General features: G+C 33.9%; 1 protein-coding gene and 1 pseudogene across 11 annotated transcripts in view; both read right to left on the bottom strand.

Annotated features, from left to right (window-relative positions):
- Positions 1-6,160: 6,160 nt before the first annotated feature.
- The window catches only part of PKN2 (protein kinase N2), a 170,372-nt gene continuing 162,721 nt past the window's right edge, over positions 6,161-13,811 (bottom strand). For all 10 annotated transcript variants that reach the window (XM_035252057.3, XM_078332367.1, XM_035252056.3 and 7 more), the window contains 4 exons: positions 13,245-13,387; positions 9,088-9,195; positions 8,784-8,864; positions 6,161-8,692 (listed from right to left, as the gene is read on the bottom strand). In XM_035252057.3, coding sequence (XP_035107948.1) covers positions 8,489-8,692; positions 8,784-8,864; positions 9,088-9,195; positions 13,245-13,387 — 536 coding nt within the window. In that variant the 3' untranslated portion in view covers positions 6,161-8,488. The remainder of the gene's footprint in view (positions 8,693-8,783; positions 8,865-9,087; positions 9,196-13,244; positions 13,388-13,811) is intronic.
- On the bottom strand, positions 9,093-13,282 carry LOC108592651 (elongin-C pseudogene; annotated as a pseudogene). Its single transcript, XR_001912877.4, has one exon. The product of XR_001912877.4 is annotated as an elongin-C pseudogene (transcript).

Genomic DNA, 13,811 nt, shown 5'->3' with positions numbered 1-13,811 from the left:
AGTGCTGCAATGAACATATATGTGCATGCATCTTTGAAACGATTATTTATATCCTTTGGGTATATACCCAGTAATGGGTTGCTGGGTCAAATGGTATTTCTGGTTCTAGGTCTTTGAGGAATCACCACACTGTCTTCCACAACGGTTGAACTAATTTACATTCCCAACAGTGTAAAGACGTTCCTATCTCTCTGCAGTCTTGCCAGCATCTGTTTCTTGACTTTTTAATGTGATTGGCCATTCATATCTTTGTGGACATGTGAAATATCCATTTAAATCTTTGACCTTTCTCATTGTTCTTTTCTTTATTGAAACATATTAGATATTACACATGGTAGAAATTATCTTCTTCCAGTTTTTGCCTTATCTTTTGATAAACAGATGTTGCTAATTTTATTATAGTTGGATATATCAATCTTTCCTGCATTTTCGTGCTTTCTTATAACATATTCTCAATAATTTATGATGTTCTGCTTTTGACACTTTCTGTTGAATCTATTTGAAATGTTTATGTATGATGTGACAGGAATTTTTTACATTTCCACATGGATTAATTTTTCCTAACTCTATTTATGTAACACTTACTTCTTCCTCCACTGAGTTATATCTCTTCTACATGTTAAAATTCGAGATACATGTGGGCCTGTACCTTGACTCATTACTGTCCTATTCCTAATATGCACCAATCCTACCCCTCCTAAGTCTTACATGTGTTTATATCTATATAATTTATATCTAATTACTTAACATATAGTTATATAATAGAATTACTACATAATTACCATATCTTTATAAGTCTTTGTATCTAGTAGGGCAAATTCTCCTTTCTTAAAAAATTTCCTATTCTTAATCCTTTGCTCTTCTACGTGAACTTTAGTGTAAGCTTGTAAAGTTCCACAAAAAAAATCATTGGGATTCTGATTGGGGTTGTACAATCTACAGACTAATTTGAGGAAAACTGACATCCCATCTTAAAGAAGACCTATATTTACTTAGGTCTTCTTCAATGTTTTCCAGGAAGGTTTTTCTTACAGGTCTTGTATGCCTTTTGTTATATTTATTTTTAGGTAACTTAGTTATTACCATTGTAAAATTTGTTTTTCAAATATCATGCTCTAATTGTTTGATGGTATACAAACAAAACCATCCACTTTTGTGTCTTCATCTTAAATCCAGTATCTTGAGTAAACTATTATTGCTAGCAAATTGCATTCTTTTGAGTTTTCTAGGTAGACAATCATATCATCTATCTGCAATTAGCAGCTAATCTATCTCCCCCTTTGAATCCTTATGCCACTTAGAGTGGCAAATCACCACGTTGAAAAGTGGTAGTAGATAGGTATCCTAGTCCTATTCCCAATTTTAATGGGGAATGCTTCCAATGTTTCCTCACATATTAAATGTCATTAGTTTTACTTTTTTGGTGGTTTTAAAAAATATAAAAAGCATTTATCAGGTTAAAGAAATTCCTTTTTTTTTTTTTTGAGACGGAGTTTTGCTCCTGTTATCAAGGCTGGAGTGCAATGGCGCGATCTCGGCTCACCGCAACTTCCGCCTCCTGGGTTCAGGCAATTCTCCTGCCTCAGCCTCCTGAGTAGCTGGGATTACAGGCACGTGCCACCATGCCCAGCTAATTTTTTGTATTTTTAGTAGAAACGGGGTTTCACCATGTTGACCAGGATGGTCTCGATCTGTTGACCTCGTGATCCACCCGCTTCAGCCTCCCAAAGTGCTGGGATTACAGGCTTGAGCCACCGTGCCCGGCCCAAAGAAATTCCTTTATAAAAAAAAATCAAGAATGAGATTAGTTTTTCCTTTATCACTTTTTCTCCTTCAATCTGTTAGTATGGCAACTACAGACTTTCTAATTTAAGCCATCCTTGCATTCCTAGCATAAATCCAATTTGATGTGTCTTTTCCAAACATCACTGAACCTGGTAATACTTTATTATTTTGCATGAATACAAATGAAATTTGCTAGTAATGTACTTTGTCTATTTTATCTAGATTATACTGATTTCATAAAATGAGTTGGGAAATAAAATCAGTTATAAAATCAAAGAGAGTTCTAAGACAACCACTGTTAATAAGACAGATGCCTCTAGAAAAACCATTTGAAAAGCCATCTAGCAGAATGCTTCCTCATTCCTAGAGAACTCACTTCCTGGTCTCTAAACTGCTTCTGATGTTTCTTTTCATCTAAAAAAATATATATATACAGTGTGCAGTAACCTTTTTTTTTCTTTTTGAGACAAAGTCTTGCTTTGTCGCCCAGGACACAGTGCATTGGCACAATCTCGGCTCTTTCCAACCTCTGCCTCCCAGGTTCAAGCGATTCTACTGCCTCAGCCTCCCCAGTAACTGGGATTACAGGCATATGCCACCGCGGCCAGCTAATTTTTGTTATTTTTAGCAGAGATGAGGTTTCACCATGTTGGTCAGGCTGGTCTTGAACTCCTGGATTACAGATGTGAGCCACCACACCCAGCTGCAGTAACCTTTTAATGAAAACACAGGGCTAGGCACAGTGGCTCCTATCTGCAATCTCAGCACTCTGGAAGGCTGAGGCAGGAAGATCACTTGAGCCCAGGAGTTCCAGACCAGTTTGGGCAATGTGGCACACATCTGTAGTCTCAGCTACTTAAGAGGCTGAGGTGGGAGGATCACTTGAGCCTGGGAAGTAAAGGCTGCAGCGAGCTGTAATTGCACCACTGTGCTCCAGCCTGGGTGACCCTGTCTCAATAAAACAAAAAAACCACCACTGAAAATGGAGACTGAAAGCCTGCCACTGTTCGTTGTGGCTATTGTTTAACAGATGATCCAGGTATTCTGGTGATGCTACCATGTGGCTTAGTTATCTTGAACACATTTTCTCACTGTATTAATGGTATATTTTTTACTGTTAAGTATTTATGTGTAAATAAACATAAAACAATGATTGCTTATTGGCAGCACATAAATTCAAAGTTGGAAATGACAATGATGGTAAACCACCACAGGCTGTCTGTCTACATGAGTGGCTGTGACAATGACACCTTTGCCTTCTGATGGGTCAATGTACACAAACATTGTTTCACATAGAAATTGAAAATATTTTATAGTTATCTTCAGGTTATGAGTATAGGTGGATATGAAACAGAAACCCTTTCTATTCTTGACATTTAGTTTTCAACAGTGTGTCTAAAATCTACTTTGATATTAGGTGATGCTCCCATAGCTTTAGCTTGAGTGGCTTTTGCATTGCATAGTTTTCCTCATGCTTTTACTTTTGGCTTCTCCATATACTTCTACTTCAGATGTATCTTTTTGCAAATATTCTACAGCCAGATTTCTCTTATTAAAATCTAATCTTAAAAATCCTGCTTTTAACTAGTGAATTTGCTCCATTTACATTAAGTGTGCTTTAGATTCATTTCTACTATCTTGTCTTTGGTTTAGAATTTATACTCACTATACAGTGAATAGCCTTGGCATTTTACAGTGACCCTAAAATCTAAAGTTAATCAATAACTTAACATTCCAACAATAAAAAGACTACAGAATACTGTAGCTCCAGTCTTCACTATCCTGACTTTCCTGCTACTGCTATTTAGAATGTGTGCTTGGAAAAAAAAACACAAGAAAACTCAAAATTCAATAATCCCTTCTTTTCTCTTTGATTTAGATTTACCCAGGTGTTTGCCATTTTGCTTGTTCAAAAACCTTTTTAGTATCTTGTGTCACCCTTCTGGGATCATTTTCCTTCTTCTTGAAGCACATTCTTTAGAACACCCATTAGAGCAGCAAGCACTCCCCCTTTAAAAAATATTATCTGCCCTAATTCTTATAATTTTATTTTCATGTAATTCTAGGTTAACCTTTTTTCCCCCAACACTCTTAATATTCCACCACTTCCATTGCAATTGAGAAGTCAGCTGTTAGTCTTGCCTTTATAGACATTTAGTCCCTCCTCTCTGGAGAGTTTCAAGATGTTTTCTTTGGTGATCTTCCATTTCACAATGGTTCTACACATACGTTTATATTTATTCTGTTGGGGAAATATTGTACTGCTTGGCGATTTTTTCATCTCTGAGAAACTCGCAGCCATTATGTCTTTATTGCATCTCATTGTTTCCTCTTGAGTCTCCATTCCATCTTCCATATCTCTTAATCTTTTATATTTTCCATCTTCCTTTATTTGGGAATGATTTTTCAGTTTCCAATCTCCAGTTTTCTTCAACTGTCTAATCTGCTGTTTAACCTTGCCACTGAATTTCATATTTGAACAATTTTTCATTTTTGGATTTTACAAATGTTTAATTTTGTTAACATTTTCATTTCATGTATTTATACTGATGCTTTTAGATACATAAATACTTTATATATAGCTATTCTATATCTTTTTTTTTTTAAAGATGGGGTTTTGCTCTGTCACCCAGGCTAAATACAATGCAGTAGTATGATAACAGCTCACTGTAGCCTTGACCTCCGGGCTCAAGCAATCTTCTGACTTCAGCCTCCAAAGTAGCTGAGACTACAGGTGCATGCCACCATGTCTGGCTAATTTTTGGCTTTTTTTTTTTTTTTTTTTTGGTAGAGATGGGGTCTCACTGTGTTACCCAGGTTAGACTCAAACTCCTAACCTCAAGCAATCCTCCTGCCTTGGCTTCCCAAAATGTTGGAATTATAGGCATGAGGCATTGTGCCTGGCTGATAATTCTAATGTATGACATCTCTAACAGGGATTCTAAATTTAATATTTTTGTTAGTTCTCATTTGAGGTAACTTGCTGTCTCTCTCATATGTTTAGGGATTTCTGACAATGTATTACTTGATCTTAATCTGTGGAAATCTGCTGGTCCCATCCCAGAGAAGCTTCCATCCAGAGACTATTTCCTTTTACTGTCAGGAAAAGAGTGACATGCAAACTAAAATCTGAACTCTTCTAGAGGATTTAAGCACGAAACATAAGTCCTGATGCTAGGGTTTCTTATCCTCACAATTATGTTGCTAGAGAAATCTATCCTTGGTAACTCCACTTCTCCTGGATACCTCCATTTTCAAAACCAGCTCCTTGCCACGTGATGCCTATCTTCTCCAACTTCTGCTGCTCTTCTTCTGCTGCCATACTCTGTAGACTCAGCTTCCAGTTCTCTCAGTATTCCTACTTTTGTGCTTGAGCACTCCCACTCTAACTCTTAGGTTCTGAAGCCCTAACTTGTCCAGACTTTGCTCAGGTTTGTTTGCTTGTTTTGGGGTAAAATGTTGCCAGAGACCACTCTTACCTTTAATGAGAACAGCTATACCTCAAATTACATATCTTATTGATGGTCTTCCACTAATTTTATATGTGTGTATATACATAATAATTATTTTTAATAACTTTTGACTCTCTACCCATCATACTGATGTATAACAGCCAGTATCTCAGAGAAACCCTAGACCTCAAAAGATGGCTGGAAGGTAAATAAGAATTCTCAATTTAAATGAAGATTATGATCTATGGATTAGTATTTGCTTCTTTGGATTTTTCATATTTACTCCTTCAGTTGCTTTGGGAATACTGGCAGTATCTGCAAAAATCTTGTTAGATTTGAATCTATATGGCAGATTTATCAAGTCAATACATGATAGCAATTTCCATTATGTCCTCAATTTGTGTTACAGGGGGAGCATGGGTCATCTTATAATTCTAAAATATTCCATTTGTAATTTCTAAATAAGATTACTATAAAATGACTAGTATTCTGTTTCATTCATTTGCCTTTTTGAGAAGTCCTAAATTAAAGTAAGTTAACCTCAAACAAGAGAAAAGTACATACGATACTGGTGCTTTCATCTTAATATTAAAGCAGGCTGTTCTCCATTCATCAATATTTTGTTGCTTAAAAAAAAAAAACCTTCCTATCTCAGTATCTATACAGCAAGCAGTCCGTAAATGTGCTTCTAATAAAAGATGCTACTGACCTTACAGGAGCAGATTACAAACTTTTCCCATTATTCCCAGTGAAGTGGACAATTTGCTCTGAACGTTCATGGTTTTTGCCTTCCCTAGGGCAAAAAGTACCTACAAGAAGGCTTACTAAAGTTAATTAGTCTTTGAGATTTTGAACACAGAAAAGCTAAAGAATATTTTAGTCATTAGGAAATTTCTAAAAAGAAAGAATACTTAAAACCAAAGTTACAAATTTCAATCTATTTAGACTTTAATTTGTGCATTTGTGATAATTTATGACTGCAAAACACTTGTTTTCCTAGAATGACATAGTGAAAGGCACATTTCATCTGAATGCATAGTGTACCATTCTAAAATATCCTAATTTCTTTACAAAGTGCTTGAGCAGTCACATACACATACAGTAATAGCAAAATATATTTACACTCGATAAAGCTTAAAATTTTAAATCTAAAATATATATAAACTACAGAAAAAAATTAGTGCTTTCTTCAGCTTAATTGTGTAAATAGACCCTGCCCTCTAATTTTTTTTTAGTGATTGACTTCAATTAAAAAAAAATTCTGTACACTGTGTAGTTACAAAATGCTATGTCAGTTTTTAACGCTAAAAGCCTATTTTAGACATTACTTTCTTTGCATATTTGAGAACCAAAAAAAGGTGAGCAGACTGTACCTCAAAAGTATTTAGTGTTTTATTTTAATGTTGTATTAACACTGTTTCAATTAAAGCCAGACAATTAAGCTAAGTTCCTCTATTGTCCTTTGCCAAGGAAGTTAACTGGCATTTTAAAATAACCATTCTTCCCTCTTCTATAATATTTTCTCCCAAAGGATCTTGAGTAATAAACAATTTTGAAGGTTGTAAATGATCTCTGGACAATTTTAATTGTTCTCAGAGTACAATGAAAAGATGCTAAAACATCCCAGCAAGGCTGAAATATTTATAAATGTTTTTAGCTCAACTCTCCATAAATCAGTGTGCTTTTTCATGTTCCTCATAAGATTTACACCTAAACAATTTTTAAGAGATGAGCTCACTGTGATTAAATAGTTAATTCAGTAAGGTTACTTAATAGCTTGCTATTCCTGAGGTAAAATGACCCTAACATACTAAGCACAGGATCAAAGATGCTATTACTAAACCTAGAAAAAACAATAAAGTCATAGACTAGGAGGAAAAAATATAAAATCAAACCAAACCAAAACAAAAAAGTACAGGCAAGTGGAAAGTCATGGTTTACAAAAAGACAACCCTATAGGAGTATAAAACGCCACAGACGGATCCTCTGAAGAGTTGTATAAAATATTTGATCAAATTATTTTTGAGACTTTTGAGGTACAGCTTTAGTGTTATATTTTTTTTATAAAATATAGACTGTTTTATCAAAAATATTTATACATTCTGTTACAATATATTGCTTTTGCCCTCAGTAACTGCCAATATAAAATCTGGATCCAGTGGCCTAAAATATACAAATACACTTAATGTAAATGCGGGAGTTTGAGGTGTCTGCTTGGCCACTGTACAAAAGTGATGAAGTGGTGAAATTAAATAACAAGCCTATAACACAGAATACATTACAACTTGCACATATACATGTTCACAGCATGTATACAATGATAATCCCTATGGTTTAACCAACTTATAGTTCCCTTCTACAGCAGACACAAAAACAAGGTGAAATAGGTTGGCAGATTAGAGTGACTGTCAAAAAAGGGGTAATCAGTTCACTGATTCTGGAAGAAGATCTGACTGAACATACTGAGTGTCTAGACTTTGGGAATGCATACAGGTAACAATATCTTGGTTCAGCTGATTAAAAGTTCTCATTCTTAACATCTTAAGTAAATGTTGATCTTGTTCGTTTCAGCACTGTTTAATAAACAAAAAAACTTGTTTGGCAAGCAGCTCTGTTGGAAAGCTATAAGCCTCTGTTACATGGTTGATAAAATAAGACAATATAAAGTTTTCTCCTAATAAATATAGAACATTTATAAAATAACATCAATTTTTTTAAAAAAATTCAAACCCCAAACTGTGTACAAACTGCTATGTTTTTTGATATTACAGTAATTTTTTTTTTTAAAAGAGCATTTGCCTTATTCAAACAGAATCACTTTGTGTGAACAGTAATAGCATTCCAAGCCCTTTTTTCTTTTTGTAAAACATAGTTAAGTGATTAATTTTCCTCCCACTTAAGGCAGGCATATGGCAAAGGTAGGGACTATAAAAGAGTGGTTTTTTTTTTTTCGTTCTTTTTTAAAATAGAGTATTGATCCAAAAGTATTTGTGATGGATTTTCATGGCCGATGTTTACTCAACTTAAACTCCATGAAACTGTTTCCAGTGCTCATATTTATGCTGAAGTACATTGAGAAGCCACTTTTCAAGAAGTATTAGAATTGTACTTTTTAAACAAATCTTCACGTTTCAATTAAAAAAAAAAAACTCAGAAGCTATTGGTGGCACAGAGAGCAAATGAAGGGTTGCTATTTTTAAGAGGTCTTCTTGTGAGTCAGCAGTCTGCTTGGTTTTGCAGTATCTAGTAACTTAACACCAATCAGCAATGTAGTCAAAATCTCTGAACATTTCCTGTTCCTCATCTGAAAGTATCCTTGGTTCTCGAGGTGGAGTGAGAATAGGTGCTTCTGAGGTAAATTCATCATCAAAATTACTGACATCTTCTCGTCCTCTTATGGTAGGTACAAATGGTGGCTTTACTTTTTTGTCCATCAGAGCACTCCAATCAATTAGCTGGATCATAAAATAGAAAATGACTAGTTTAGTTTCCTACATACATCTAATCACATTAGTTTCATAAAAAATTTTAAACAGTCACACTTACCCGGAAAAATGGGTGCTTTTTTACATCTTCTGCATCTTTCTCACCAGCCCCAAGGCGCCGTTCAGGATTTCTTCTTAACAACTAGCACAATGTAAGATTAAAAAGTTAAAATAAAACCAATAGACTAAAATTGACTGATAAGAATTATTACTTTAAAAATTCAGATGTATTTTGTCTGTTTTTGTCTAAGCCATGCAACACTTATGAAGTGAAAAACAACTTCTGAAGTTCTACTGGGAAATTTTCTTTAGTATAAAAAATTGAAGTAGTCAAAAAAAATTCTTATCCTTATTTTAATTCTTACCCTTCTCATTATAGAAATGGCTTCTGTAGATAAGAACCTTGGATACCTTACTTCATCATTTACAATACTGTCAAAAACTTCCTCTTCATCATCACCAGGAAAGGGAGACTAGAAGAAATACCTTTGAGTAAGTTAAAGCAAGTTTTAAGATGGCAAAATCTTATCACCTATTCAAAGTACAACCAAGATCCAGGCAGTGAAAAAGAAAAAAAAAAAATCCATACCTACCAAAACAAAAACAACAACAAAAGAACAATAAGAAGCGACAATATCTATTACAGAGGGAATATACCATGTACTCTTTCTGAAATCTTTAAAATTTATAGAAATTTATAAAAGTTTGTCTATCTCATATATGTCCATCATATCATTAAAATTTTGTCTATCTTATATATGATATGGCCTTTCAATTAATTTCATTCTATTTCATTTCATTCCACTCCACTTCATTTTATTTCATTAACTCAATCACCTATTTGGCCAGATAGTCAATTTTTAGTGTCTAACAGTGGTGAATATTTAGTTAATAGATACAATCCTGAAGAACCTTAATCTTGTAGAAAGACAGAAGAAAATGGATAAGGTGAATATGGTAATAAGTGTTATGTAATAAAGGAAAGCAGTCTGTGGAAATACATCAGATATGAATGTGCTTTGGATTTTAAAGTCAGTAGTAAATTCACGGTGGTAAAACACAATTAGAAATTAGCAGGCATAATGACTATACTAAGTAGCAGCTACTAACAAATTAGACTGAAAAGAACCCAAAAAGCACACACTGCCAGGCATTTTTTAATGTTCTAAATACAAAAAGTCTTAGGGCATTTCAGTAAGCAGAGTATTAAAATAATTTTTCATAATGACCCTGAGTCATAAAAAAGTAGTTACATTATATTCAGTATGACAATTTGATTCACAGAGATAAGCTTTCACCTAGACTGAAAATGTGTCTATCAAATGTGACTGCCTGTCACAGAATTTCAGATGGCTTAAAAATCACTCAATTATTTTTAAAATCAGAAAGCAAATGTGTAAGTATCATTTAATTCCTTAAAATCACTGAAATGAATCAGTATCTTGAACCTTATTTTCTCATTGGCTATTGAAGAAATATAGGCTTACTTATCCTCATTAGATTTGATTTGGCTGCTTGCTTCCAATTAAGTTTTAAAGAATAATAAGCAGAAAGCAATATCCAAGGAATGGGAGCAATCTTTAAGGAATCTGTGAAAATAAATTCAGAATCCAACTTCTTAAGGCTGAGCCTTCTAATCTGACTGCTCATAGCTAAGAAAATTTCAAAGCTTTCAATTACCAAAACCTTAGTTTGTTCATTTACTCACTCAAAATACATAAATCAAATATACTACCTGGGACATGTAGTACACTTAAAATACGTAAATCAAATTAGTACATGGGACAATCTAATTTCTTTTGGGAACTGAAACAGCAAGTCAGGGGAAATTTTTATTTTACTAGAATTATCAATGAATAAACAAAGAGAGCACTTGTGTCTTCTGCTTGAACAATTTTGTACCTGAAACTGTCACTCTACAAGTATCTGAATAGTAAAGAAATATCTATACATTTGTTAAAATGTATAGTAAGCACATTTAAAATAAACCAATAGTCTGTTCAGATGTCAACACCAATATCATCTAAAACCAAGTCCAGCATTACGTTCAAGCTCTTTGGCATCTTCACTCTCGTCTGAGACAGGAAAAAAGGGACTTGGGGATGTTTGTTTATTCCTGGAGTCTTTCCAGTCCTCAAAACTAGCAGAAGTATACAAATTTGAAGATGTATAACACATACAATGAGTTTATAATTATTTGTAATAACAGAGAAATCTGACATAAACTTGAGCCAAACCTTACTTTCATAATAGTTAAAAAGAAGCTATCACTAGGTGTTTCACTAATGCTATAAAATTATGAAGTAGACTGATGAGTTTTAAGTTTCTTTTCCCAGCTACCCGCTTGTGGAGATACTAAGAAGAAATTGCAAGAAACAACTGTGAAGAAATAGCCAGATTCATTGTCTTTTATCTTCTAGGTAATTAAGAGCTCAATCAACTAGCTCTTTTAAAAAATATGAAACAGAAGCTTCCTTATTTTCTGCCAAACCCTCCAGTGGGAGTAGAATCAACTGGCTATTAATTCTACAGTATTTTATAATAAACTCATATATTTTAAACGTCATCTATAACATGGAGAACAAGTTTTAAGCAAGCACATAATTGAATCTCATAATATCATACTTGAATATTAAACAAAACAAAACAAAAAACCCCATAATGTTACTTTTAAAATCAAGAAAGGGGGTGCGGAGGAGTTAAAGTATGCCAGAGCTTACAGAGGATTATTTTACGAGAACTTTTGGCACTCTCAGAAAGTAAAAGGCACTGTGAACTGGGACTAAAATAAATCTTACCAACCTAAACACTGCACAACAGCTTTTCTAAATAGAGGTGAAAATTCAGATCTGGACCACTGGTCTTAAGAACAGAAACAAGGCTGGATGAATTGAATATCCTATCCTGGAGCAGCAAAGCATAATGCTTTAGAGATATATTCTGGAGCCAGAGTGACAAGGCTAAAATTCCAGCTCTACCACATAAGAGCTGTGTGACGTTAAGCAAGTTATTAATCTCTTTGTGTCTCTATTTACACCTCTGAAAATGGGCATAAGATCACTACTGAGCTTATTAAAGGCTGTTACAAAATTAAATGAATATTTAAAGCACATAGAACAGTGATTAGCACATGATAAATTTTATTTTAATTAGCCATACTTCTCCTTTTCCAAAGAATCTACTTCAATTTGACATACCAAAAGGGGCTATCCACCTGGATAAACTAAAATGATTTGTTTGTTTGGGGTAAGTGCCAATAAATGAAACACAGAACAAAACTTTAGAAATTTTTGATATTCAATTTGATGATTTGTTCATTCAGCTTCTAACTTCCTAAACTTTTAAGTGTGTAACAAAGATTGTTGGCATGGGGAAGCTGCAGAATAATGAACCAATCCCTTAAAATAATTTTTCTTGCATCTCCAGTTCATGTCCCTTCAAGTAGTCTTCAATTACTTATTAAAAGATTTACTCTTTCCCAATTTCACCACAATTCAACATTCCTAACAATTTATAACATAATACATTATTAGCCTCTTGTTATTGCTTTATGTAACATAACTATTTCCTAATGGTAATAATTTCTATGTACAACTCAATCATCCTCAGAAATTTAAGTTAATCTACACAAAACAGTTGGAAAAAAATGCTAATCTTTTTAACTCTACCGTTTTTGAAGGCGACATTTCTTTTTCTAAATTATAATTTATTTTATTTAACAATCTAGGAAGTTTGCAGCCATTAGCAGTTCTAGTGCAATTTCAGGTGCAATTGGATATTCAGGAATCTCGGTGGAGTTGTTAGTGTAAAATACACACATACTTTTGATAGCACATGTGAAGGTATCTCTCTAAAATTGACCTAATTGGTTTCATTCTCAGCAAACTGACCTAGGCCCCTCAACATGGCTTTTATTGTGCCTGATGTTAACACACATTCTGATTTTATGGCCATAAATTCATGGCCATTAGACGATATCAATTTGACATACATGGCATCATTAGGGCCTTCATGGCCACCATAGGTTTTCTCCTCTCCATTCATTTTGTTTTTATGAAATTCTACTTTGCTTCCTCAGGAACTTTTAATAGTTTCCTGGTGAGGCAAGGATGCACAGTGTGTCACTCACTTCCATCTGGAGGAAGTCAAGGTAACATTTATTTCTGACCAATTTATAGTGGGCTTTTCTTTACAGGTACAGAGTACACTCTTTTTATTAGTCTTCCTGTTATTCTATTCCCTATAAAGACTATGTCTTAAAATCAGAAAACATAACCAAAGCACAGTACTGAAATTCAAGGAACTATTTTGAAAGCACTGGCAATGCATTCTACAAACTACATAAAAACTTTATTAAAGGTATTACAGAAAGATAGTTGACTACTAGTATACTATAAATATTTATAAAACGTAAATTCCATTCCACTCATACTGAAGATAGTATTAGGTGGTTTTAAAAATCACATTGCTTTATTATTTAATTATCCTTCCTCTGTTCTCTTACCTATTTCACACTGCTTACCTCACCAACAAGCATTTCATATATAAGCACACCAAGGCCCCACCAATCTACAGCCCTTGTGTAAGAAGTTTCTGTTAATACTTCTGGGGCAAGAAATTCAGGAGTGCCACAAAATGTGCTTGTTCTATCTCCATATCCCATTCCTGGAAAAGATACAATTTAAACATTTGTTAGCAAATGAAACAAATCTAGCATAAAAATAACCAAAGATATATTTGGGAGGCAAAATTAAAGTTGCACATTTGTGCATGGTGAACAAATTCAGACATATCAAATACATTTAAAGAAAACAGTAAAATCGAGTACAGCAAAAACTGCAATAGCAATGCTGCTAATTAATGGGTAAAAATAAGCAAAATATCCATGCTTTTTTTCAGTTACTATTTTTTCTTGAAATTACAAGGGAGCTAAGAAATTACAACAAAATGAACTGATTGTGAAGTTCTATCATCTAATTCAATCTTAAATATGCTTATTTACTTCATTATAAAAACAACATTATAAAAAAATAACAGTTTTGCCGGGCGCGGTGGCTCAAGCCTGTAATCCCAGCACTTTGGGAGGCCG

This window comes from Callithrix jacchus, chromosome 7 (assembly GCF_049354715.1).
Source record: "Callithrix jacchus isolate 240 chromosome 7, calJac240_pri, whole genome shotgun sequence".
NCBI lineage: Eukaryota > Metazoa > Chordata > Mammalia > Primates > Cebidae > Callithrix > Callithrix jacchus.
Note: the sequence above shows the minus strand (reverse complement) of the source record. Positions and strands in the feature narration are given on the sequence as shown.